The sequence below is a fragment of the Pestalotiopsis fici genome (genome assembly GCF_000516985.1).
Source record: "Pestalotiopsis fici W106-1 unplaced genomic scaffold PFICI_Scf_7, whole genome shotgun sequence".
Lineage (NCBI taxonomy): Eukaryota > Fungi > Ascomycota > Sordariomycetes > Amphisphaeriales > Sporocadaceae > Pestalotiopsis > Pestalotiopsis fici.
In genome coordinates, this window is record NW_006917097.1 from 3,307,915 (window position 1) to 3,332,231 (window position 24,317).

Below are 24,317 nucleotides of genomic sequence, written 5' to 3' on the forward strand. Positions count from 1 at the left end.
GGTTGCGTAGAAGTGCTCACAAACTGCATTCTACTTTTACCGAGCAATGAATGATGAAACGAATTTTTACAATCATGTCAATGACTTATTCATGTAGTTTTGGGTTGTAGAGACCTTGTCGCGTCACCTGATTCATGAATATTGCAATGTTTGCATATTTGCCGTCTATTGGTTTTCAAAATGAACCTTTCGCTTCTCAGAGTAAATTCATGTTTTCATTTGACAGTGCCTAACACTACATGCGCAAGTGTTCCCCCGGATATCTCGCTGTTGTTGCACAAGTCCTCTTTTGTGTACAATTAAAAGCAAAAGCAAAGAAAAGAATTAATATGATCGACCTGCCTCTAACGCCCTGCTTGCCGACAAATGCCCCTTAAAATACTCTTGCAGGTCAAAAACCTCTCTTTGTCATCCTATGAGCCTGCATATGCTTTCCGGTGTATGCTGGAAGAGCTGCTCCTACTAGCTCGCTCTGTTCATGTCTGAAGTTTGCTTTTCGTCCTTTTTGGTGGATACTGTACTCGCAGTGCTGTCCTCCATGAAAAGGTTATGTGAATGCCGTAGATGAATGCTGCCGCTCCTTTGCCATGTCTAACGCCTTGGGGGAAAAGAATTGCCAATGAACTGAACCAGTCGTGCAATGTGGTATATGTCGGCCCAACGGGACCGCAGTGAAGAGGTATCGTGAAAATAGGTTATTGATCCGCAAACGCCAACGAGCAAATTCGCCGTCCGTCTATAATGCGCCAAATGCGTAGCTGAAGAAAGACAAATGACTGCCACAGAGCACCTGGATACAGGATCAACTCTAATTATCGTCATTATCAGTTGCCGTCAGTCTCTGAACTTCGGAAGGGTTGAGAAGAATGCGTTTTCCGAGCTCTTCGGGGCTCTTGCCATCACGGACAGCCCCAAAATCAAGGATCTAATGATACTTTAGTAAATTGCGACATTGGGATTGCTCATACAATTGGCTTACCTCGACATATGTGAGTGACCCACGCTGCACAGCAGCAACGCATCGTCGCTCATCAAAGCGCACCTGCCAGACGCCACTAAGGTCTGTGAGCAGGTCTTGAATACATTCTCCTGTTCGAATATCCCACATCTTGAGAGTCCTGTCGCTGCCGCTAATGACCTTGCGGCCGTCATGCTGAAAACAGGTAATAGCACCAGTATGAGCCGTAAGTGTAGACTGGCAGCGGCCGCTCTCTGGGTCCCAAATGCGCAGGGTCGAGTCGGCTGCTGCAGAGACCAGGCGCTCGTCCCGGAGGTCTAGGAGACCGACTAGGAGAGTATGGCCCTCCAAAGTATGAGTACAAGCTCCTGTCTCCAAGTCCCAGATCTTGACAAAGCTGTCCATGCTGCCCGAGATACAGCGGTTACGAGCTGTATCCAGCACAACACTGTACACCTTCTGAGTGTGACCAGTGAGTGTGTGAACAGTTTCTCCCGTGCTGATCTTCCAAACACGTACTGTGTTGTCGTAACTGCCACTGACAAGAGTGTCAGCATCGGCCGCAATGGCACGAACTGAATGGGTATGGCCGTGCAGTGTGCGAATAAAGTATGGGCAGTCCGCATCATTTGCAGGCGGGCCAGTCTGAATGTATCGCCGAGAGTTGGGTTCCGGCAGACGCCAGACACGCAGCTGACTATCTCGGGAACCGGTGATAATCAATGGCTTTGGAGGCATCATGATTGGCGAGCCATCTTCGGAGATCTTGCCTGTGTTCTTGGGCATAAGAATCTGCAAGCAACGGACAGTACTAGTGTGTCCGTAAAAGACTTGACTGCATAGGCCCTTCTCGATATCCCACACGCGAACAGAGCGGTCCGTAGATCCGGATACGAGAATGTTGCCTTCGTACTGCAGAGCCCAGACACCACCCTCATGTCCTTCTAGCCTCTTGCGCAGTTTACCGGTCTTGGTGTCATAAATGTGGATAAGCTGGTCATCGCTACCGGTGATGATCTTGTCTTCATCAAACTGAAGGCAGGTGATGACATGTCGTGGATGAGCAGCGAAAGCGACGTGACTCGGTTTTACTTTGCCACTGGTCCAACTCTTCTGGATCATGTAGTGGCGTCGATACAGGGACTTGAAGAGGTGAAGCTTGCGAAGACTGGAAAGGCCAATGAGTGGTTCGGGCACAGCGAGGGCCGCGGCATTAGCAGCCGAATTGGGGCCCTCAGATTTGTGCATCTTGACCTCGGAGGTTCCCTCTTCAGTCTGCTCCTTTGCTCGGACGACATGGTCCTGAGCACTCGCACGCCGCTTGTAGCGGTCATGTCCAAGGTGAGTCAAAGTTCTCTTACGCTTAGAACTCCGCAATTTCTGTGCCGGGGGTTCTGGTTTCGACGCACGCAGCTCTGCTTCACTGGCCGTGAGGCGATTTTGCAAACTGAGGTCGCGTTCGCAGCCCTCCGGACCAACCGGATCTTGCCAACCCCAACCTTCTCGGATTGCTCGTTCCAGTTCACCAGGGGGAAGGGTAAATCCATCTCTGTCGAAAAGCTCCTTCCAGCCTGTTTCATCGCTGTCGATGGTGTTTCGCCACGTCTTTGATACTTGAGCGGCACGGCACCGATCGCGGACTTCGAGATATGAAATGATGTGTAGCGTCAACTCTAGGGGAAGATCTTTGAGAACATCACACTTCAAGGCAGGATTCACGATATCGGCAACAACGTGAAGTACTTTTCGGGAACAGCGGCGAAGCAGCTGAAACATCATGAATGACTGCATTTCGGCTGGCATCGACTCGTATGTGTCTAGCATTTGCTGACTACTCATCAGACTAGAACGCGCCATTTCGGTGGCTCCAAAGCGTTGTAGTGCTCGGGATGTGACTTCGCGGAGGGCCGATGGGTCTTCCTCCTCGTCAGCAGTGTCGTCATTTGTGATGAGCGACACATTGTCGTCCTCCTCGCGCCCATTTGAATGCAAGTGGGCGGCTTGTAATGTCGGTGATAGACGTGGACTAGGGAGGCTAGCATCCTGCGCAACAAGAGTGTTGATAGAGCGGGGATGTTGCAAAGCACGAATTGACTGCTGCAGAGACTCGTCGGCATCAACGAATAATTCAGCGTCGGCAGCAGTAACCGGGGGAGTAGCCACATTACTGCCGCTGAAGACTGTATGGGAATCACTGCCAGACGGGCTGTCAATGTTGAAGTATTCCTCTGCCTGAACCTGGCTCGGTTCGGAATCATCGGGCGTCTCAAATGAGTCTAGGTGTGAACGCCGAACCCTTAGAGGGGGGCGACTCGAGGACGCGCTCAGCTCGGATGTGTCAGGAGTGATAGGAAGGCCTCCATGCCTGGATTCGTTCTCAGGCGCAGTCTCCTTTTGTTTTCCACGGGCTATGGCTCTTCGCAGTTTGTTCGAAACAGCACTGGCATGCGATCGGTTATGACGATACACCTTGGCACCAACTCGCGGCCATGCATCGTAGGCACTAGGTGAGCCGGGACGTGGATTTGAGTCCTGGTCATCGTGAAGGGCATTGTCAAAGCGAGAAGGGTTCTTGTGGGATTGTCGGGGGACTTGATATGCGATTTCGGTCTTGGCATCGACATCTTCGATAGAATCATCGAAGGAGTGAAAGGACTGATGATGCCGGCGTAGCGAGTTAGCAATCAAGGATACGACAGGTTCAGGGTGACATATAGATGGGAGGAAACCAACATCATGACTAGGTTCGCTGTCCGCAATCCAGGAGAGTGCTCCGTGCTCATCGACATCGAATGTGAAGTTGGCCAACTCGGGTGGCGTTGGCTTGCGGGCGAGTGGATACTCTTTCGAGTCCAAAGACGTGAGCGATCTAGGTTCTCGTACAAACATGGGAGGGAAAGAACGCTTCGTAGTCGTAGTAGTGGTGATGGTCTTTGTTTCGATGCATTCGGCAACCTCGTACTTGATGCGAGGATGCGGTGAAACGGAGTCGGCGTCCTCCCAGTTGACGGATACAGTCGTCTGGCTGGAGCGAGGCCGCGAACGCGGCAGCGCTTGTGGCGTCGTCGACTGATCCATCTTCCTCCGCTGTAGAGGCTGCGCTGACTAGTAGATAGAAGACCTCATGTGCTCCTACTGGCGGCAGTATGTACAACGGAGAAAGGTATGCGTCGGGGGATGTTGTAAATAGTGCGGATGCCTGTGCGGGTGCAGGCAAGTCGTAGAGCGAGGCGACAGAGGGATAAATGTACTGGAATGTCGTGGCTCAGTTAAGGGCACAACGCTTGGAGTTCTGGTGTTGTATTGTATTGGCCTCGATTGCAAGTTGTTGGACTGGACTGTTGGGCCAAACTTGAGAGTTCCTTCGTTATGTTCAAGGGAGAGAAACGGCGAAAGCGTACATCAGCCCCACGACGAAATGTGGTTTGTGGTCAGCAGCCCAGCCGACGACGGGATGGTATGTGCTAGTGTCGCCGCAGTGAGATGGTCTTTAGGCAAGTTTCGTGTGACGCTACGCCTGCACGTCCGCTGGATTTGTAAACCGTCGATAAGAGGGAGAAAACACAGAACAGACAAAGAGAGGCAGGTAGCGAGGGTGGAGAGTGATGAGAGCCTGCACGCCCTATTCTCTTAGGGCGAGATGATCAGCTTCGGGCCCTGGCTGCGTCGGTCGCTCCAAATGCCGCGACAGAAGTCTCTGTCTCTGTGCTGGCTGCTGGCAGGTCCAATGAATTTGGAGGTGGCGGCAGTTTTTCCCCCCCTTGGTTTGGAGCAGAATGTTGTTTGGATGCTACCTAGGTAGGTTAGATGCTTTTTCTCCGTTTGCTGTCGTCTCGCCCGCCCGGTGGCACCGACCGACCCTTTTCAAGAACGCGATCAAGAACGAATTTGGCGTCTCAAGCTGAGGAATTTTTTCGGATTTTTTCTCTCTCTTTGAATCGTGAGTCGCAGTCGTTTTTTTTTTTTTTTTGAATGCTTGAATGCTCAAGGTAATCTAGGTTGTCCAGGTGAGGAGGATAATTTGTTGCCCCAGGCTGCATTCGTTGTCGCTGATGAAGAAGAATAATTCAAGGTAAACAATTTATCGGAACGCCAAAACAGAGCAGTCAGACAAACGCAGTCAAGGCAGTCAGTGAGTTTGTTAGTCAGTCAGCCAGCCAGGGAAGCGACGTGTTCGTCTTATTATTATCTTTTTTATTTATGGGCAGGCACGGGGATGACCCCCTTGGCAGGCTGTTTTGGCGGGCTCCTAGACTCCTTAGTATCGGCCTAAGCTTGGAAATTTATGGAGTTTTTCGGGACGGCAGGGCCAAGGAGCGGCCATCCACCAGCTAATCCACTGTTACAGCACCTGGGTGATTCCTCCCCATGTTGCCATGCCCCTCTCTCTCCAGGCCGTGTAACGCGTCTCGCAGCCATCGACAGCCAGCCAGTACGTGAAAATATAGATTGGTAGTATATGCATGCACTGTAAGTACTATGTAGACCCGAAGCAGCAGAGCAGAAAAGCAAAAGCGTACTCCATCTCCTGCCGTGCTTTCTTATCATGATCAACCGGTGTCAGGGATTGTTGGGGTTCAAACACTAGAGATTCAAAATGTATCATAAATCACAAATACCAGTGATTTCTTCTCCCTTCTTCAAATTTTTGTTACCAGTATTGCGACTTTTGCAGAGGGCAAAATGAATTTGCCAACACCCTGACAGCAATCCCATATCTGAGGCGTTGAGCCGACGTGTGCCCAAGTAGATTCAAGGACTATATCCGTGCCACGGACAGCACAGAGTAGCTCAATAGAATGAAGGGCTGACTACATTAGGCACGGAGCACCTACATAGACGGGCAATACATGTCTAAAAGCCGGGACCCGGAGAACCATGGACGACATGAACATTGCCTAGCGAGCGGGTTTGTTACTGCTCCGAGAGGTGGCAGCATCTTGTTGTCCCAACGTGCGATCTGGGACAACCGTTTCCCGTCGTCATATATGCAGAGGGGGGGCATGTCTCACACGGAGGTAAGCTGCAAAGACGGAGGATGCATCAAGGGCTCGGTTCCAGACCACAGCGGAAAGCGAGGGCGGAAGCGAGGGCAGAGGGCGCCGTATCTTGCCCAACGGAGAAGTGAAGAGCGATGTGCTCCAACGGCCCCTAGATTATTGGATGTGGAGGGATGGGAGGTTAGGTACTAGGCAAGGCTCTGCCTGCCTGCCTTCTGCCGACTGGGCAGCGGCGGCTGGCGGACCAAAAATACATGCGGAAGGTGGGCATACTGGACGTCAGAATATGGCACGACTCCAGACAGCTATTGGGCTGACTTTTCGTTTAGTTAGTTGGCTTCAGTCGGCCCTCACATTACCTTTTCAGAGACCAGGCGAGCCCATTTGATGTTTTAATCTGACGTGTGCATTACTGATGCGCGCTGCTTCGATTTCAATCATGTGACCTGGAAGTACATAATAAGTTCGATTGAACCCAAGGTAGGTTGATTGGGGGGCACGAAGAACCTCGACATAGCCACATCCTTCGAAGATAATCCCCTGAGCAGTACATATAGCCTGAACTAATGTCCACTCTTTCTATTCTTATTGATAGATATCTATGACGGCAAGCGGGTATTTTATCGTTTCTTGTGCTATGGCAATGCCTATTGACCTCGACTTGCAACTATTGACAATATCTGCCTTTTCGTGCTCATGGTACTTGCGGCCAGCCGCGAGATGAACTAGGATCTAATCTTGCTCCGACCTCGTTGCACACTTGCCGAAGAATGCTAACCTCTCTATAAATTACCGACTCGGGCCCTCGTCCGTTTCTGTTCTGCTTGGAGCCGACCCCGCTATTGAATGGGTAGGCAGTAGATACTAGGTAGTCCTAATACCATGGCACCATACCTTACTTCACTGTGCCCCTTAGGGAGTTGCGCTAGGGATCAAAAGCAAAGCATCATGTCTAAGCAGACAATCAGAATCGTGATACGTCTTGAGGCGTCCAAGAAGACATACCAAAAGCGATATAGTCAACATACGAACCGGCAAGGTCACAAGGAGGTAGAGGCAACAGATGGCAAATGTGAATTCAAGAGAACTAAAACTCCACGATACGTACCACCTGACAAGATTGAGTTGTGGAACTCTAATGTGGAAGTGGACGCGCTAAACTCGGGAGCCCAGTCCACTCACTGCCAGCCACTTATGCGGGGTCGCGTGTTTTGTCTGTCTGTTCACGGAGTTGGGATCCCTTTTGCAGGGATCATTTGGGGATGATTGCTTGGTTGGGGTCGGCGTTCAGCGTGTGCTGTGCTGTGCTGTGCTTCTATACACATAATGCAGTGTAGTGCAGTGCAGTCCCATGTTCTCAAAAGTGACGCCACGAATGATGATAAGGCAATGCTAATGGCTCGATCAGTGTAGTATAGTGCGATGGTGATGTAAATATTACCAAGCTCGACACCATATTGGGTAATGCTCCTACTATCGCGGCTGAATAGTCCTGCAAGCAAGCAGAGGATCAGTCAGTCGTCTTATTGAAAGCACGGAGCCAGGGGATCATAAGGTAGGATGATCAACCAATTGCTATTCTCGACAGGATTTCTTCTAAACTGCCTGCTTGCATTTAGACCTAGCCCGGTTCGAGAGACTGCCGTGACTCGCTGTCAGCTCTAGAGATTGAATAGGTAATCTTGGTTATATCCCAAGTAGATCAAACACAAAAGGATCTTCCTTCTCTTCAGGATTACACGCCAGATACCTTCCCAAGTTTGTATGGTCACGATTCAACTCAGAAGCCGCGGCTAGTAAATCATCCTGCCAATCAAGCGGCAATCCCACAGCAGCCGATACACAGCTGATCTGCAACTCTGCTGCGCGTGCGGCTCGGGGTCTGCGTCGGGCCATGAGGGCCCATTTGCATGCGAGAGTAAGCTGGTACAAGAATCCTACAACATGTTTCAAGCAATCAAAAATAGTATGACGATATTTGCTTTACAGGCACTTTTGACGCGGTGCGGCAGCGGAAAAGGAAATAATAAATAATACCCACGGAAGCAGGTTGGCCGGTTTTTTTTTTTGGCCATGGCCCGGCCATCTTTATCGGCTTCACCCGCTGACCGCCGCCGGCAAAGGCTTCGTTTCACGCTTGACCGCCCCTCGCACGAGTCAAGAAGAGTTCTTTTTTCCCCAAGAGCACGCCTCTCGCACCTCTCATAATAGTTTACCAAACGCCTCGAAACTCATTGTGGCAAAAACAGGTCTTGTCAAGCCTCAAGATGGATTTTTCACTTCGTGTAGGGCTTCAGACCTTCCAGTGCAATTGCATAATTCTCAGTATCAGCACTCAGTGATTCCACAGTCATGTTCCAACGAAGACGATGGGAGCTCCCGGCGACAGGAAGATAACACGCGCTTTGAATATACCATTCTCACATATCCGCACCTGGCTGATGCGATGTATGGTGCAAAGGACCGGCTGGTTTATATAGCTACTCCATGTTTTTGTGATGTACATCGTATGCACTCGCGATTTGTTTTTCTGTTCAATGCAGATGCCGACACGTTGAAAGCAAGTCGATCATCATGCCCAGAGTAATCACTCTGCATCATGTGCAATATTTGCCGAAACAAAAAGTTTATTTCAGCCCTCTTTCATTTTCGTGAATTGATTGTACCTGTCCAATATTGTACCTCGTAGGACAGACTTTACATCTACCATTCGCCGATACGTCCGTTGTTGATGAGGTCAGGACGAAGATGGACTCTGATCACAGCATCGTCGTCTTTCAATTCAAGCGATACAAGTATTATTCAGTGTTCACCTATTTTGATGGCTGAGCCCCTTCTCGCCCAACTGCGATGATCCTGCAAATGCGGTGACACCCGCGGCGCTGCCCAAGTGGATCTCATTTGTGGCTGTTGCGGTTCGTCCTTCGCTGGCGCAGCCTCAGTGAAGACACCGCTAAAGCCGCGCACGTAGTTTGGCCATTTGAACTTTGAGGTTACTTCGTGACAGACCACTGAATTTGCGTGAACCATACAAGATATCTGCAGGAAGAAGGCGACGACACCGGCCACGAGGAAACTCGCCCGTTGGCTTTTGCATGTGATTACCAAATAAGCTGAATTCTCGTGTCCTTCACAGCTGCTGACCGTGTAATCTAGCCTTCATTTCTGAGCACAAATTGTGCTCAGGGGAACACAAAAACACCCCGACCTTGGGTTTTTGATTGACCCTTGCTTGTACGAAATGTCATATTTTCACGACCATAATTATAGACCTCCGTTGCCACCCCGGTCTCCGCGTCCGGGACTGGCAACTTCACCCGGTCCGGAGTTTTCACCTTTTCCTACTCCGTCCTTGAGCTCAGAATGCGGTGTGCCATCGCCATCTTACGAGATTCCCCCACCGCTTCCCCGGCGGCCCGTAGGTGCGCCTCCTGGAACGAGCACCTCGACTCTTGGTGGCTTACGGTCCTCCTCGGCGCCATACCTTGATGCTTCTTCGGCTCATGGTCCTGGATATGCTAGCTTCCCGCCGCCCCCTGTTTCTCCTAATCGACCACAGGCACAGGCCTCACGACAGCATCAGAAACCACCACCTCTGCCCCCACGGTCTCCACATCAGGTTGCAAGCCCGTTTACACAGGCAGTATCTAGAGCTTCTTATGCGCAGGCACAGACCGTGACGACTTCAAATGACGGTCCTGTTACTCCAACCCAGATTACCAGCTTTCCTTCACCACCTTCTAGGCCTCCGCAGCACAGGGTAACGTCAGGAGGCAGTCCTGTTCAACGTGACAATGGCGGCTTCCGTTCCAAATTTCCGCTACCACCGGATCCTCCTTTCGACCCAGAGATACCTAGCTCGCCGCCGCCGGCTTACTCTGTGGTAGATGAAGCTGGAAGCGAGATACAGTCTCCAGGGGCAGACTCACTCCCACATGCAGCGTACAGCTCTTCTGAGCCGCCAATGACACCAGGAGGATCTGGGGCAACGACACCGGATCCGTCAACTTATATGACTTTTCCCACGGCGTCCTTTATTCCGCCGACAACAGCACCCGCGATACCACCACAGGTCGTCGTGGTGTCTCCGACGGTTAGTGCTCAGAGAACTTCATCAGCGACATCATCTTTACCGTCAAGCACCAATGTATCCAATCCGCAATCGCCGGATGCAATGTCCTTCTTTCCAACTCCTCCCTTGGTCTCGCCCATGCCAGTCAAAGATCCTATTGAGGAGTTGATGCAATCCGTGAGCCTTGATTTGAAGTCAGCGTCAGAAGACTCGACACAGAAAAGTCGCCCTGTGCAGCTCCAGACGCCAGCGTCCTCGACAGAAGACCTCGCAGTTTCGCCCAGTCCAAGCAAACCGGTAGTTACACCTTTACGACCACCGAAGAAGCCGCTGGACGACGTTCCGGCAGCTGTACCGCAGCTGAATGGCGGAGCACCTGGTGGTAAGCCCTCCGTATCATTTGAAACTGCCCGACCGGGCGCTGCCGTGCTGGTGTCACGGCCAAGGCTGCGATCCCACAGTTGGAAATCAAAAGCCGTTGTCACCTCCTGCATTGATACGCCAGCGACATTTTCGACAACCTGGTATTCTCATCCCGGAACTCCAGGCTTTCTCATCTGCTCGCGCTGCTACGCCGATCACATTTCGACAACAAAATTTGCCAATCTCTTTCAAGGTTCGACGCTTGACGACGGAAAACCTCGGGTTTGCCGCTTCAGTATCCCGCGCTTCAAGAATCACATGTTTCCTACAGCCGTCACGACTTCATATCTGCAGCCTCTGATTGACTATATGCGTCGTCGATCCAATATTCCAGACTGCCGTGGCGGCGATGGCATCTTGGGGTCGACTGCTTCGGCTGCGAATATCAAATGGTACAACACAAGAGATAACGCGATACCTGGCTTTCTCGTTTGTGAGGCTTGCTATGAAGATTACGTTGGTTGTACTCCGTCACTTGCAACCTTTTTTCAAGCACACCCACAAGGTCAGGGCCCCACAGAAGTCTGGTCGTGCGACTTTGCCTTGTCCTTTATACAAAGACAGTATGCAGCCGACAGCAAGAATACTAACCCGCGGATTGGTTGGGATAATTTTGTCGTTGAAGCAAAAGCCCGGATCGGCATTACTCGCTGTGGGCAGGGAGAGCGCGTCAGGACCTTTGGCAGGAAATGGTTCCAGCCCGTATCGGGTCCCAAGGACCTCGTCGTCTGTGCAGCTTGCTATTGCGACGAGGTCATACACACTGGCGAGGAACCGAAATGGACGATTGTCCCCGGCCTCACCGAGGCGCGAGATACCCATATCCGCTGCGCTCTAGGCGGACAGTTCAATATCAAGATCGCCATGGCGCGCGCACAGGAAAAGAAGGATTTCTCTTGCTTCTGGGATGCCGTCAAGAAGCTCGAATGGCACCCTCCGTGCGAGGAGGCGGGTGTGGTAGATACCGAGTGGTGGACTTTGCCTGGCGACCCACTGGGTTTCCAAGTGTGCGGCGCCTGCTATTCGGTGGTTTGCGAATCTTTGGATGTCGCCAACATCTTTACAAGAAAGACGGTGCGACATGCCACAGGCAAGCCGCTGCGCTGCTGCTTCAATATTGCACATCCCAGACTGCGAAACTACATGCCCAGACTCTTGGAGCTTTACTTTACCAACAACCCGGCCGCTCTGATCACTTACGCCGAGATCTACGCGAGCATCCCTCCTTGCTGCAGAGACGAGGAGGTAAAAGGAGGCAGTTGGTATGGTTGGGACGACTGTCACATTTGCGCAGAGTGCTATCTAGACTTTGCAAGGCAGCATGAGCTTGCTGAACACATGCCGCTGAGAAACGCCTTCAAGGAGCAGGGAGTCATGTGCGAAATGTACTCGACGCGTATGCGGCAGCAATTCGTCGTGTGCTCGCGCCGGTTCCCGCCCGACGTCGGCGAGCTCCTCCATTCCAGTCGACACCGACGAGAAATCTACGACCAGACGGTCCCACAAATGAAGCGAATTCTACGACAGCAAAATCCCTCTCTAGGCCAGCAAGCTGGGGAATCCCCGGAAAAGTTTCATGGCGGCATGAGGCTGTTCAAGACATTGGAGGAGCAGTGGAAAACGGTGGAGTAAAATCAGACTACATTCTTTAGACCTTGTTTTTATGCATCAGATACACCGGCATTGTACCTGTAGCGATTACGATAGAATTCCCACCATCAAATAGAGAAAGTGAACTCACTGGAAGAACACATGTCTCGAGCAGCAAGTGTCATTGAAAACTACCAGATACCATCAGCCCCGACACCTTGATTCTATCATTTGTCTCGCAGCATTAACATTCTTACAGAACCCATCCTGTTTCCGATCCTATTTTTTGTTGTTCATGATATTTCGAATCATCGATCCAACTTTTATGAAATGATGTTCCCATTCCCACACGACCGAAGCACATCCAATCCAAACCTCCTTCAAAAATCGACCTCTGATTTTCATTGCCCTGGCAAAGTGCCCCAGAACACAATCCAACATCAAACTACACCCATGCCATGATCTGTCCGTCATATTTCACTCCTTCTTTCGTTGCGGCGGAGTGCCGTCTGTACCATTCTTGCCGTGATGTGCAGCACGGGTATCCTCAGCATCGCCACGCTGCTCCACCGGCCACGGATCAGGCCAGACGACGGCAGTGTTGCCCATTAGCACCTTGGGCAACCTGGGAACAATCGGACGCCCCGTCGACGGGGGATTGGGGAACATTGTGTGAGGTCGGTGTCCCATGCAGATGCTTATGCTGGATAGTTGTCTGCGGTCATCCAAGTTTGGGCGGCTATTAGGCTGAGGCGACATGGGGTGCCACTCCGTAGCGGACCCGGCTCCTGTACCCGAGGCGTTGGTGGAGTCTGCGCGGCCGTTTTGAGTGGAGGATGAGGCTCGCGAGGAAGGGGCAGCGGTGCTGTCTGATGGCTTTGACATGTTTTGTTGACTGTGACTGATTTTTATTGGCTGTGATTGATAACTCTTGTTGGCCAATTGGAGCTGGAAGGTGAACCAGGAGTAGTCTTATAATCTGGGGCTTCGTTTTGTGTCTTAGCTTTGGTCAGATGAAGGGTAAATATTCCCTCTAAAGGATACAGAACTTCGCCTGGTAAATATGTAAGATAATTGAAGAAAATTTGAGCGCAAAAATTGCATCTGAGGTCTGATTATTATGTTGACTAGCTAACCTGGAAATATCACCTGAGATTACCCAAGTGACTCATGTCTGTTTTTCACAAACATTGTTTTCGCATTCGTCTTCATTCATTTTCAAATCAATTGGTCAAGCATACCTTTGTCTGTTTGGTACTAGTTTGTGTTTTTAGTAAACCTCAATGTAGTTGCTCGAACGTACTTTTGTTTGTTTGCTCTTTGCTCGTATATTGCTTATTTCTCGTAGCAACATCTAGCATTCAGCTTCCAACATGCAACATGCAACACCCAACATCAGAGCATCGCGTGCAAACAGTCAAGTTTACCTGCTTGTATGAAAAGGAACTGCACCGCAATACAGCGTGTATGTACAAAATGAGATCAATAGTTGATGACGACAACGTCTGACTTGTTTCATGCTTGATACGCACAGTAGCATACTTCAGTGGCAAATTATCAATCCTGACTCGGGGTATAGCAAACACCGTATTCGCTCGGTTTAATTCAGGATGTCTTTCCCTGATTTAGCTTCGTGCCAAGTAACTGATAGGACGGATCGTCATGTTCCATGTAGAAGAACATTTATTCTCTCATTCTTCGGTGAAGGCCCAGAAGGGAACTGGGCTTGACGCCATGATAGAACTCGACTAGGGTAAAGATCCTGTGACCAGCAAGAGTTTCACCGCTTTCTACGCTTGGTATAGATTTTCGATGTAGTCATGAGGCTCTCAAGTATATCAGGCAGACTCTATACGCGATATCAGCATCATGACAGGGGTCGGTCCGATCTCCATGTCAAATGGATGCGTATTGCTTCCAAAGCCAATGACGTGAGGATATCATCAAGTGGCATTGTTGTTTTGAATCAAGGAAATACCTGCACTAGATGTAATAAAATTTGTTGTATTGCTCTTCTTTATGGAGTTGTCATCGCTCAGATTTGCGCACTTTCTAGAATCAAGTAATTGTGTGGCTCTAGAGTCAGCCGCATGACGAGTCTTTGCAACACTCACTGTCCTAGAATAGAGCTTATGGCGCTGATAAGTCTTAAGCGAGAGAAGACAATTTTCAATTGCACATTAATTCAACATGATCCTTCAGGATTACCCAATGCCTGTTGAGAATGGAGCGTTGATTGGAGATTACGAGGCGCACATGTGCATCAGATCCCGGTTCGGTCCCGGCCGAACCAAGTGGTCATCGGCATGCCGACAAATAGCAATAGTACATGGTAGATTTTTTTTTATGTCTGTTTCAGGAATAAGCTGAGAAGAAATCCTTTGGCAGATGCTGTCTGCTTACCGAGAAGAGACAAGTCTGGTTGTAATGGCTGACTTAAGTCAGCTTACGGCCACGTTGTGTCCAAAATTGTACTTCAGCCCTACCGCCTCATCGCTGCGCCTGCTGCGGCCCCCGCCAGGCACACCACTCAACTTGGCCAACGATACCCGAGTTGTAAACACCAAGTCTCCTCGTGGCTTTTCTTCCTGGCCAATCGCATGCATGAAAGTAACCCGCGGACATGGTACTGGCATTGTAGGAACGTGGCATACCCTGAATCCATGCGACCCTGCACGCGAGTTGGTATAGTCGTTAGATGAAGCGCCTCAATGAGGCACAGTAAGAAGTACGACGTATGTTGCTCGTGAAGTTGATTGTTGGTGGCCTAAATCCAGAGCCAGGTCAGTCCGGCATGGAAATAGTATAAATGGCCCTCGATGTTCCAGAAAATGGACGGATTTTGATTCACTACGATCTCAAACACATCTCCAGTCATACATACTGATCAACTTCATCAACGTCTTTGATTAAAACACGATCCTAAACACATCTCCGGTCACTCGCATTGATCAGCTCATCAACTAAAATCTACTTTCTCGACTCTGTCAACATGAAGTCTTCAATCTTCCTCGTCCTTGTCAGCTCTGCTCTGGCTCTTTCCGCTGCCCTTCCTCACGCCAAGCTCGCTCGCTCTGATGTAGCTGGAATGGAAAGCCGTAGTGCTCATGACGCCCGCGGTAAGGATGATGGATATCTTTTGATGAACGAGTGCTAATTTTCTTACTAGACGATGTCTGCCCTGATGGTCGCAGTGGTTACAACTGCAGTGAAGGAAGTGAAAAGAGGCAGGCGGAAACGGATGCTTGCGACGGGTGCTAAGAAAACGTCAAACTGCTTTCTTCAACGGCTATCATCATGGATGTATATTATAGATTCAATCGGGCAACCGAACTAGACATCATTTGAGTGTAATAAGACTAAGCGACGCACACTGCGGCTGTATTTTGACTACCTAGATAATTTCCCCTTCAGTTCAAACTCGTGAGCTACTGCCTGTACAGCCCCTCATATCTTGCGCTTCTGCAGGTTGTTTGTTCAGTGGACCGAATAGACCAATTAAACGCCATAATTCTTTTTTTTTCTCTTAATAATAATTCATATTTCCTGTCTATGCCGCCTTGAATGAAATGACTTGATACGTGAATACTAGACATACCATTTCCCTTTGGCCTTGAGATCAGCTTTCACCTTCTGCCATGCATCCTTATGGACCTTGTAAATGCAGCCAACTTCACCATTATAGCTCGAGGGCGCCTGTTCCTCAAAATCCCCCAGGCCAATGGCCACCATGAGCCCGCGCCATCGCTCATTCACCAGCGAGGTCTCGAGCCGGACAACCTGACAGCCAATGGTCTCAAAGGCGAACTCGACGGCAGAGCAGACGGCCTCGAGGGCATAACCCTTGCGGCGGTGCCGGTAGTCGATATTGACACCGACGTCCGTGAGGTAACGGCCCTCGAGGCCGGGCGTGGGCTCGTCGCGCTCCGGCACGGTCCCGTCAAACTCCTCCTTGGTGCGGAAGCAGTTGAAGCCCATCCAGCCAACCATCTGGTTCGTGTCGCGCAGTGCCACGGACAGGAATGCATTCTTGCCCGCCAGAGACGTTTTTTTCCACCGCCCAAATCGCGCCACCACGCTATCGACGGTGAGACCCGTCATGGCTTCGGTCTCACCCATGGGGAGGTTCTCTACTTTGCCCATGAGGTCGACGAATGCCTCTGCATCTTCTGGGACTGGGTCGCGAATGACGAGTCGCTGACTTTTGACTTCGTAGCTCTGAGGTGGGAATGAGAAAGCCATGATGTCTGTTTGAATAGTATAGTGAAAAGGTCAGAGATTTGACTCGGGGCTTGCGCGTAGCGGTGAGAGTATTGTTCCGATTGGTTGATTTGTTACTGCGGTAATATTCGGTAACTTGAAATGACTGCGGTGGTCTATAGTAGGCTCAATAAAATGAAAAGATAAATGATCCTATACTAATTATATAGTCCTATACCTACGAATCCGAATGTGAAGGGTACTTTTGGATCTCGCGATAATTCGTTGAAGGATTATGCTTAAGCCCGAATGGGCTGGTCGCGTTGTAAAACTGACTCACAGATGCAAGATTTGCTCCACCAATGTGACTGTTTAAGCCACTGCTGATGCAAGCCCCGGGTTATTCTACCAGGATTTAATGCAGAGTATACGGTCTGGCTTACACAACACGCGGGTTTACACTCGTCTTTAGATTAATCCGTTCCATCAAATGCATAGATGCTCAAGAATGACTCACAGCTAGATTGGTACATTGTTTCTTGACCCCCCTTTAACATGCATTATGATCTGATAACTTTGTAATTACATCGTGGTTCGAGCAATTCGTTATGCTTGATACCGCAATGCGTCCGTCCCAGTGCGTTTGCTGGCAACGCCGCAATGTAGCCCCGCAGTGCACTGCCCACTGCACATCTTTTCCACATACCTATCGTGGATAACGGGCTGGAACAAAGCTTGGCACATTGGGGGAACAAAGAAGGCGGAAAGCACAAAGGCAACTGGCTTTGAAGAACAATTGTTTTGAACTCCGTCGCCAATGGAATAAGTGCAAGAAAAACAAGTTATTGCGAATTGGTCATCTGTTGCTGACTACCATGAAGACTTGCTCGAAAGGAGTCAATATCTGTCGTATATCATGTCGCACGTACATATCAATGCACGAGAAACGTTTTTCTGTTTTCTTTTTGCGAATGGTGTGCAAATATCTCTAAATGATCGCATACTTCGTCGTATTCATTCTCTGAAAGGAAAGTAGCAAATCAATCTGTGGAGGAAGGGAAATGGCGTCGATTCAGACACGGGTGAGTGTGTACTCCTGCTGCTCAAAGCCGTATGTTAATTGATCGACCAGCACGTCACGGCACCATCGTAACACAGTCCCGTCTCTTGCAAGTCGTGCGAAATCCAAAGGTCTCAGGATACGCCGAAATGATCAAAGACGTATCAAAGCACCTTTGTATAGGACAATGGACTTGTTTCTAGAAAACAAACACAGTGTAATTAGACTCGAGGACAAGAGAACAGCCCAAATGTAAACCCATATAACAGCAGCATCCTCAACGTGAAGAGATGGTTTGATACGATATTACACACAAGATATAGGTAAGAAGAGTCACTGAATTGTTTCTTTGCTACCACGAAAATCAGTTTTCGGTCATTGTTTCCCGGCAGGCACGAGGAGAAAACATGGCCACCAAAGGCAGAGGTGTCAGCAAAGCATCTTCCAGCAAAGGTGCTGGCAAAACTTCTGGCAAAAAAGCCCCCAGCAAAGATTCCAAGAAACCTCCCAGGGTATTTCCCGTCCTCACCAAGGGCATCGAGTTTGAGTTTCTCGTGCCATGGCATTTCGACGTTGACGAAGACGGGAACGGAGGAACGGCCCTTGCGCCCGACCAGCGGTACCGGATCACGGACGGCTACGTGATTGTCGCGCGCCACACCGTCGCGACTGATAGTTCCGGCGCCGCGAGTATGAGCACCTGGAATGCGGCAATGACCATGGTGCGGGTGGCTATATACGACGTCCTCGTGGCCAATGGCGTCCAGGTCAACGTGCCTGGGGGCTTCACGATACCAGCCTTTGACCCTACGCATCCCCGCGCAGCCTTGACGAGAGGTGCGGGATTTCTCCGCTGGAATGTGAATAGCGACTCTAGTATCACGACGGATTTGGACGCAGGTGATTGGGTCGAGTGCGTTGATCCACCACAAACCGAGTTTGATCTCGCAGACATTGAACTCATTACACCAGTGTTGGAGGCTAACAACGCTGCAAGCGACGCTGAGATCACGAATGCCATTGGCATTCTCCGAGCTCATTTCTTGTGTTTTACTCCGACATCCAGTGGGCTTCACGTCCACGTTGGCCAGGGGTCAGTCTTGTATGAAGAAGAGGACCTAAAGAGGATAGCAGGTGTGCTATTTGCCATTGATGTCTGGTTCCAACGGTTGCACCCGAATCATCGGCAGAACTCTATGTATTGTGTAAGCACACGCCGAAAGTCATTCCTCGCACATGGCTACACGGCAAAGCAGGCCCACGATATGGAATACGGTCTTCTGGGGAATCCCTTCAATAACCCAAGCATTACGCCCGGCAACCCTGCGCCAGATGTCATTCAAGCCTGGAAAGAGATTGAGGCGGCTAGTGATAGCCGTGTAGTCCTCAAGCTGCTTCATACGTTTAGTATGTCCACGTACAACTTTAAAGGCGTCCTGTCACCGAATAAACCAACCATTGAGTTTCGGCAGGCTGCTGGCAGTCTCAACGCCGAGTGGGCCGTCCACTGGTCAAATCTCGCTGCCGGGGTCGTGGACTGGGCACGCCGATGCGACGGTAATGATTCCGCAGACGAACTCCGAGCGTTTCTTTCCCAGGCTTCCTTGAAGGAGAGCTCGCCCAACACGCAAGCTTTTTCTCTGATCAACATGATTCGGGATCGGTTCAGATTACCGGCTGTGGCTGACTATCTTGAGAGAGTCCCTGGCCCCGATCACCGTGCCACCCCCAGAGCAACAGGGCAGCAAGCGCGATGGCGAGAAAACTTCAGACGCAGATCCGGGAGACGACTTGGCGTCATGCGGCCCAGGACTGATTGGCCGCCTTAATAGGTAGAATTTAACGGCGAGGAAACAACGTAAGGTCCCATCCACGCCTACATGATGCAGACAAGGTAAGTCATTGATGTATTTGGAACGGTAAGTATGTGGATATGGAGTAAAGTAGATGATTTCATGATTGTGAGCGATTCTAAGACCAAGCAGCACTCTATGTATATAATAAATCTCCACATCAAGGTAAGCAGAGCAATGACGATTCTTGGCATGATCCGTCCATGGACGCGTGGTGGAGAACCTACTATGCTTGCATAAATTTGAAGACCGCGAAGAAATGTCCAATGTTCATCAAAATTCAGATCTGCGTGTATTACGGCAATCCTGGCGCAGAAGCTAAAGGTCGAGCTGAGGCTCAAAAACTATGACGGCAAGAAACAATAGAGTTAGCGGCGGTCGTCAATGACATGTGCAAAATGTCCGATGTGCGCATCATGACCTCACAAGTCAAGGTGGGGCTCATACACAAACGCCATCAGCACGACTGCATATAATTATCGCTTCATAGAATAGTATCACTGAAGGATTAATTTGACCACAATTTAATCATTCAAATGAAAACAAATACAGACCAATTTTAAACTCTAATTCATAACATCTCCCAACAAAATTCAACATGTCTTCTCACGGCAGCTCCAACACTGGGTCCAAGACCTCTACCGGCATGGCATCCGCAACAAGGACTCCCGCCACGGCTGGAATCGGCGAGGACAAGCCCAAGGCCTTTGACGCTCAAGGATCCATCGGAAAGCAATTCACTGGTAAGTATTTTTACTGATTGACGTCTACTATGCGAGCCATAGCATACTAAACAATACTTAGAGCACGGTGCACTAGGCGGAGCAGCTCAGAGCATTGGTGGTCCATTTGACAAGGAGGGTGCAATTGGCAAGCAGTTTACTTCAGAGGGAGGCATTGGCGGGACTGTCCAAGATGCATTGGGTGGTACCAAGAAGAAGAGCAACTAATGGCCTCGAAAATGTTGGACTATTATGTTTGGATGTTGTCAAAGGGCGCATATAGCTCAATGTATTAAATAGTGATAATTATGTTACAGCGATTGGCTCGAGTTTATTGCTTGATGCACAAATTTAATCGTGAGAAGAATCCCTTCCTGACCTCTGCTTGCCAGATTTCCTCTGGAATTTGCCTTAGTACGACTTGCCATGTGAGCCTTGAGTGTTGCCGTATGAACCGCGGGACGTGTAACTTTTGCCTCTACTTCCTCTGGATGAAGAATTTGAAGGAGCACTATATGATGACTTGGCCTTCTTCTGTGAACCCGATTTGGCGGGCTGTTGAGAGCTTTTTTGGAACGCGCCGTACTGCGCGGATTTGCAAGCATGCTCAAACTCTTTGAGCAGGGACTGCATATAAGTTAGTTCGTTAACTCTTGAAGCCGTAGAAATTCGATATGTGATACTTACGTCGAATGGTTGCTCAATAAGTGATCCGAAGACGGGGTTGTTGGCAAGTTTGAGCGATGTTACCCTTGGACTCTTGATTCCGAATGCCACTCGGGCCAAGAACCGAGGATCATCACGTACATCACAAGCTGCAAGTACTTCCTTGATTCCCTCGAAATCAACAGGTGGTATCGTTTTGTTTGGAAGGATCACAGGCTGTTTTGTCATGCAAAAGGTGCAGTGGCCACAACTATTCTTCCCTGAAGGAAGGCCCATGCCAAAGTGCTCCGCCAAAGCAAATGCAAAGCACTGGCGTCCGGTAACTAGGTTGACAACCTGTTGCATGCGATTGAGTGCGTCCTTCTCGCGATTTTGCATATCTGCGTAGAGCTCCTCGGTCAACGCATCGATTTCGACGTCATTGGACGGAAGCTGATCCAAGATACGATACCGATTGACGACACCGGAAGCATTTAATTCGATGGCTCCTCGATTATGCCACTCATTGATCTTGTTCATCAAATCTGAGCGGAGAATACCAGTGGCGGCCATGGCTTCTTTGGGATTAAAGTGGTAGAGAGTGAGAGCTTTCTTCGAGTAGCTGACGATCGCCTTGGCAGCGGGCGATCTGTCTTGCTGAGAAATTGGAACATAGGCACCCCTGTCTTTGAATTTCCACGACGTGTATTCCGGCGTAATAGCTCTTAGTAGACCGAAACGAAGCTCCAATGTAGCAAATAACACGGCAAGAGGACTCATTCTGATGTCGTGGGTTCTGGACAGCTCCGAGTGTCCTAACTTGAGAACATTGCCTTCAAACTCATGACTAACCTCAGATGTAAAAACATCTTCCAGCGCAGCTCGCACTGCTAGCTTTGATGGAAGATCGCCACGGGCAAAGTTCTCTCGAATATAGAAATCATCCGGGCAGACGTACATCAAGCACGTACTAGGCAGGCCATCACGACCAGCGCGACCAACTTGTTGACTGTATTCCTCAACCGTCGAGGGGAGATCCCAATTGACGATGTTGCGAATATTAGATTTGTCAACACCCATGCCAAACGCAATTGTGGCAACTACAATGCGAAGCTTGGAAGCCATGAAGCGCTCCTGTATTTTAGCTTTCTTCTTTGCATCCACTATAACATTGAATTTTAGTACTGTGAATAAGTTTTGTGGCAGCTTTTTGCAAATTACTTACTGCCAGCATGAAAGGCTTCGGCCTCAAAGCCTTGCTTAGTGAGGTCTCTGGCCATGTCTTCAGCCTGCTTCTGTAGCGTTACGTAGACCAGAGTCGGTCCAGGGTGGTCATTGAGAAATTGGAATAGCTTGGGGTATTTGTCCTAATCAAGTCGCGAAAATTAGCGATTTGCTCTGACGTCTCGGTACATCTCGCAATAGAAACATTTCACACAGACTTGCAAGAATTACTGACCTGCTTGGTTAGGGTGCTTTCTGCAAGGAGCTGAAGATTAGACCGGTAGGGAGAGGTGCGGAAGACAAAAGGCTTGTCGATCGCAAAGGCCTGGCAAATGTCGTCCATAACCCGTGGCGTCGCAGTCGCAGTTAGACAAATAACTCTCTCGGCTTTGATTTCCTTTGTGAACCGGGCCACTTTCAAATACTCCGGCCGAAAAGACGCGCCCCACTCAGAGATACAGTGCGCTTCATCCACGGCAATAAGTCTAATGCCTCCGGGAACGTGCTTTATGCTGGCCACGAAGGCTTCGTTGTTGAGCTTCTCTGGCGAGCAGTACAGAAGACGCAGTCTACCTGAATGGATATCAGCGTGTATCTGCTGGTTTTCCTCGTAGGTTTTTGTCGAGTCAGAGCACTCGGCGGCGATGCCCTTGGCCTTGAGGGCATCGGTCTGATCCTTCATGAGGGCGATCAATGGCGACACAACAATGGTAATCCCAGATCCGAAGTCCCTCTCGACATTGCTTTGCTTGTCCATCTCTTCGAACGCTACCGCAGGAATCTTCGATCCTGGTCAGATTGCCGCCTTCCATGAGGGCCATTCTTTACTAACCTGGTAGCAGAGCGACTTGCCGCCGCCAGTCGGAAATATAGTCAGCGCATTGTGGCCATTGAGAATAGCGTCGATAGCTTTCTCTTGCTCATGGCGAAAACTGTCGTGTCCGAATTTTTCATGGAGAATTGAGCGGGCAAGGTCTATAAGTTCGCCGACTTCTGTACCCGAGCTGGTGATTTTGACGCGTTTCGCTTCCTGCAGCTCGTCATTGCTGTGTGCTTCGCGCGTTCTTTTTTGAGATGTCGCAAGTTGGTCGGGGTCAACCCCATCAAAGAGGTCATCACCCGAATCGTAATCGTCATCCATGACTCAGCAGCAATTCTATACGAACGCTGGTCCCGAGCAGGTCTCTTTTGCCGAGCCAATTGAACAGGGTCGGCAAACAGTCTGGGAGTTGACGTGGAGGCGCGCCGATAATGGAAACGGAATACTATCGACGGCAACTAGCCTAATGTAAGCTACCTACCTATGTACGCTGAGACTACCAACAAGTCACAACGTGGGGCAATCGAATCAGTCCCTTTTCATCGAAGGCGCGAACTTCCAGCTTCCCGCGTTCCTGCATTGCTTTTTAGGCCCTGAGGTTGTGCCTTCTTGGTTGACGGTACCCCTTGCGGCAGATGTGTTCGGTGCTCCACTGCACGTAAGGAATCAAGGTGGGTTCTACCCCGCGATCTCAAGCGCGCCACGGACTGGACTTTGTAGCACTTGAGCCCCTCCTTAGGACACCTACAGTTTTCCTGCACAGAGTATTACACAGCAGGTCCAGTGTTGCCTGTACCTGCCTACCTCACTAGTGAAGCATCCGCAGTTGCTACATAGGTGTGTAGTAGATACCGATACCAAACAAGAACACATTTGATACATGTCTATAGGCAAGTACTTCGTACAAATCCAAAAAATACTGTACCCACCTGATGACCAGCACCAAGACCGGCCATTTCTGTTGGCTTTGCGAGATTCGGACTCATTATAGCTTCGGGCACGGGAGTTTGAGCATCGACACATGGGAGTTGCCTGTGCTCTTCCAGCCTAATGATGGTCGGATCTTTACCATCATCATGCGGTGGATTACCATAGCCCAGTTTCTGACTATCCTGCCTCTCTACCTCTGTTGGATCGCCATATTTTCGCGTCACGTTCTGTCCTTGCTCTCTACAAACAATACGGAACTGGCTCGTTTGGACAGCAATGTCGTCTCATTACATCCATCATACAGATTTTTGTTTATATCGAAGGAGCTTAAGGCCAGACTAGGGCGAATGCTGCTTATAGGCTTTGGTATTTCATTGCTGCCTTTTCACTACTGGTCGCTGTAACATCGTTCTGGACATTATGAAATCTCGCGAATAGAGAAAGTTTGATCTTGCTCTGTAATCTATGTTTTTCCCATCGGTAAAATCCCAATCTGGTTCCCTTCATGTTTGTCTCAAAGATTGACGGAATCGAACCTTTGGGTCATTTACACGCTCACGTCGGAGCTTCTAGCTCAAATTTTCGACTCGAGCCATGCCGTCAAAGCTTTTCCCGTTATCCTTACATCAGTAGTGGTCAGCATGTAGATGTAGAAATCACATCTGACGATTTGAGGTTGTGTGAAAAGTCAATGTTTTGGCTTGAAAGGTGACCGGCACAGACGCACAGAGCCTCGAAAGTTAAGGCGCAGCTTGATGTGATGAACGTGGCTGGTGATTACTTTTAAAATATCAACTAGAATTACAGATCCCTTCGATTG

General features: G+C 49.7%; 8 protein-coding genes across 8 annotated transcripts; 4 read left to right on the plus strand and 4 right to left on the minus strand.

Moving 5' to 3' along the window:
• Nucleotides 1-808: 808 nt before the first annotated feature.
• Nucleotides 809-4,036, minus strand: PFICI_10629 (uncharacterized protein; the record flags this gene model as incomplete). Its single annotated transcript, XM_007839210.1, has 2 exons — nt 809-925; nt 980-4,036. The coding sequence occupies 2 exons, from the start codon at nt 4,034-4,036 to the stop codon at nt 809-811; spliced, it is 3,174 nt and encodes a 1,057-aa protein (XP_007837401.1).
• A 5,163-nt stretch (nt 4,037-9,199) lies between these two features.
• Nucleotides 9,200-12,085, plus strand: PFICI_10630 (uncharacterized protein; the record flags this gene model as incomplete). The annotated part of the gene is made up of 1 exon (XM_007839211.1): nt 9,200-12,085. The coding sequence occupies one exon, from the start codon at nt 9,200-9,202 to the stop codon at nt 12,083-12,085; it is 2,886 nt and encodes a 961-aa protein (XP_007837402.1).
• A 435-nt stretch (nt 12,086-12,520) lies between these two features.
• PFICI_10631 (uncharacterized protein) lies at nt 12,521-12,928 on the minus strand (the record flags this gene model as incomplete). Its single annotated transcript, XM_007839212.1, has 1 exon — nt 12,521-12,928. The coding sequence occupies one exon, from the start codon at nt 12,926-12,928 to the stop codon at nt 12,521-12,523; it is 408 nt and encodes a 135-aa protein (XP_007837403.1).
• Nucleotides 12,929-15,035: 2,107 nt separating this feature from the next.
• On the plus strand, nt 15,036-15,304 carry PFICI_10632 (uncharacterized protein; the record flags this gene model as incomplete). The annotated part of the gene is made up of 2 exons (XM_007839213.1): nt 15,036-15,162; nt 15,213-15,304. The coding sequence occupies 2 exons, from the start codon at nt 15,036-15,038 to the stop codon at nt 15,302-15,304; spliced, it is 219 nt and encodes a 72-aa protein (XP_007837404.1).
• Nucleotides 15,305-15,631: 327 nt separating this feature from the next.
• On the minus strand, nt 15,632-16,285 carry PFICI_10633 (uncharacterized protein; the record flags this gene model as incomplete). The annotated part of the gene is made up of 1 exon (XM_007839214.1): nt 15,632-16,285. The coding sequence occupies one exon, from the start codon at nt 16,283-16,285 to the stop codon at nt 15,632-15,634; it is 654 nt and encodes a 217-aa protein (XP_007837405.1).
• A 1,425-nt stretch (nt 16,286-17,710) lies between these two features.
• PFICI_10634 (uncharacterized protein) lies at nt 17,711-19,132 on the plus strand (the record flags this gene model as incomplete). Its single annotated transcript, XM_007839215.1, has 1 exon — nt 17,711-19,132. The coding sequence occupies one exon, from the start codon at nt 17,711-17,713 to the stop codon at nt 19,130-19,132; it is 1,422 nt and encodes a 473-aa protein (XP_007837406.1).
• A 622-nt stretch (nt 19,133-19,754) lies between these two features.
• PFICI_10635 (uncharacterized protein) lies at nt 19,755-20,106 on the plus strand (the record flags this gene model as incomplete). The annotated part of the gene is made up of 2 exons (XM_007839216.1): nt 19,755-19,899; nt 19,961-20,106. The coding sequence occupies 2 exons, from the start codon at nt 19,755-19,757 to the stop codon at nt 20,104-20,106; spliced, it is 291 nt and encodes a 96-aa protein (XP_007837407.1).
• A 183-nt stretch (nt 20,107-20,289) lies between these two features.
• Nucleotides 20,290-22,888, minus strand: PFICI_10636 (uncharacterized protein; the record flags this gene model as incomplete). Its single annotated transcript, XM_007839217.1, has 5 exons — nt 20,290-20,505; nt 20,566-21,686; nt 21,749-21,890; nt 21,983-22,528; nt 22,580-22,888. The coding sequence occupies 5 exons, from the start codon at nt 22,886-22,888 to the stop codon at nt 20,290-20,292; spliced, it is 2,334 nt and encodes a 777-aa protein (XP_007837408.1).
• Between the last annotated feature and the right edge of the window lie 1,429 nt (nt 22,889-24,317).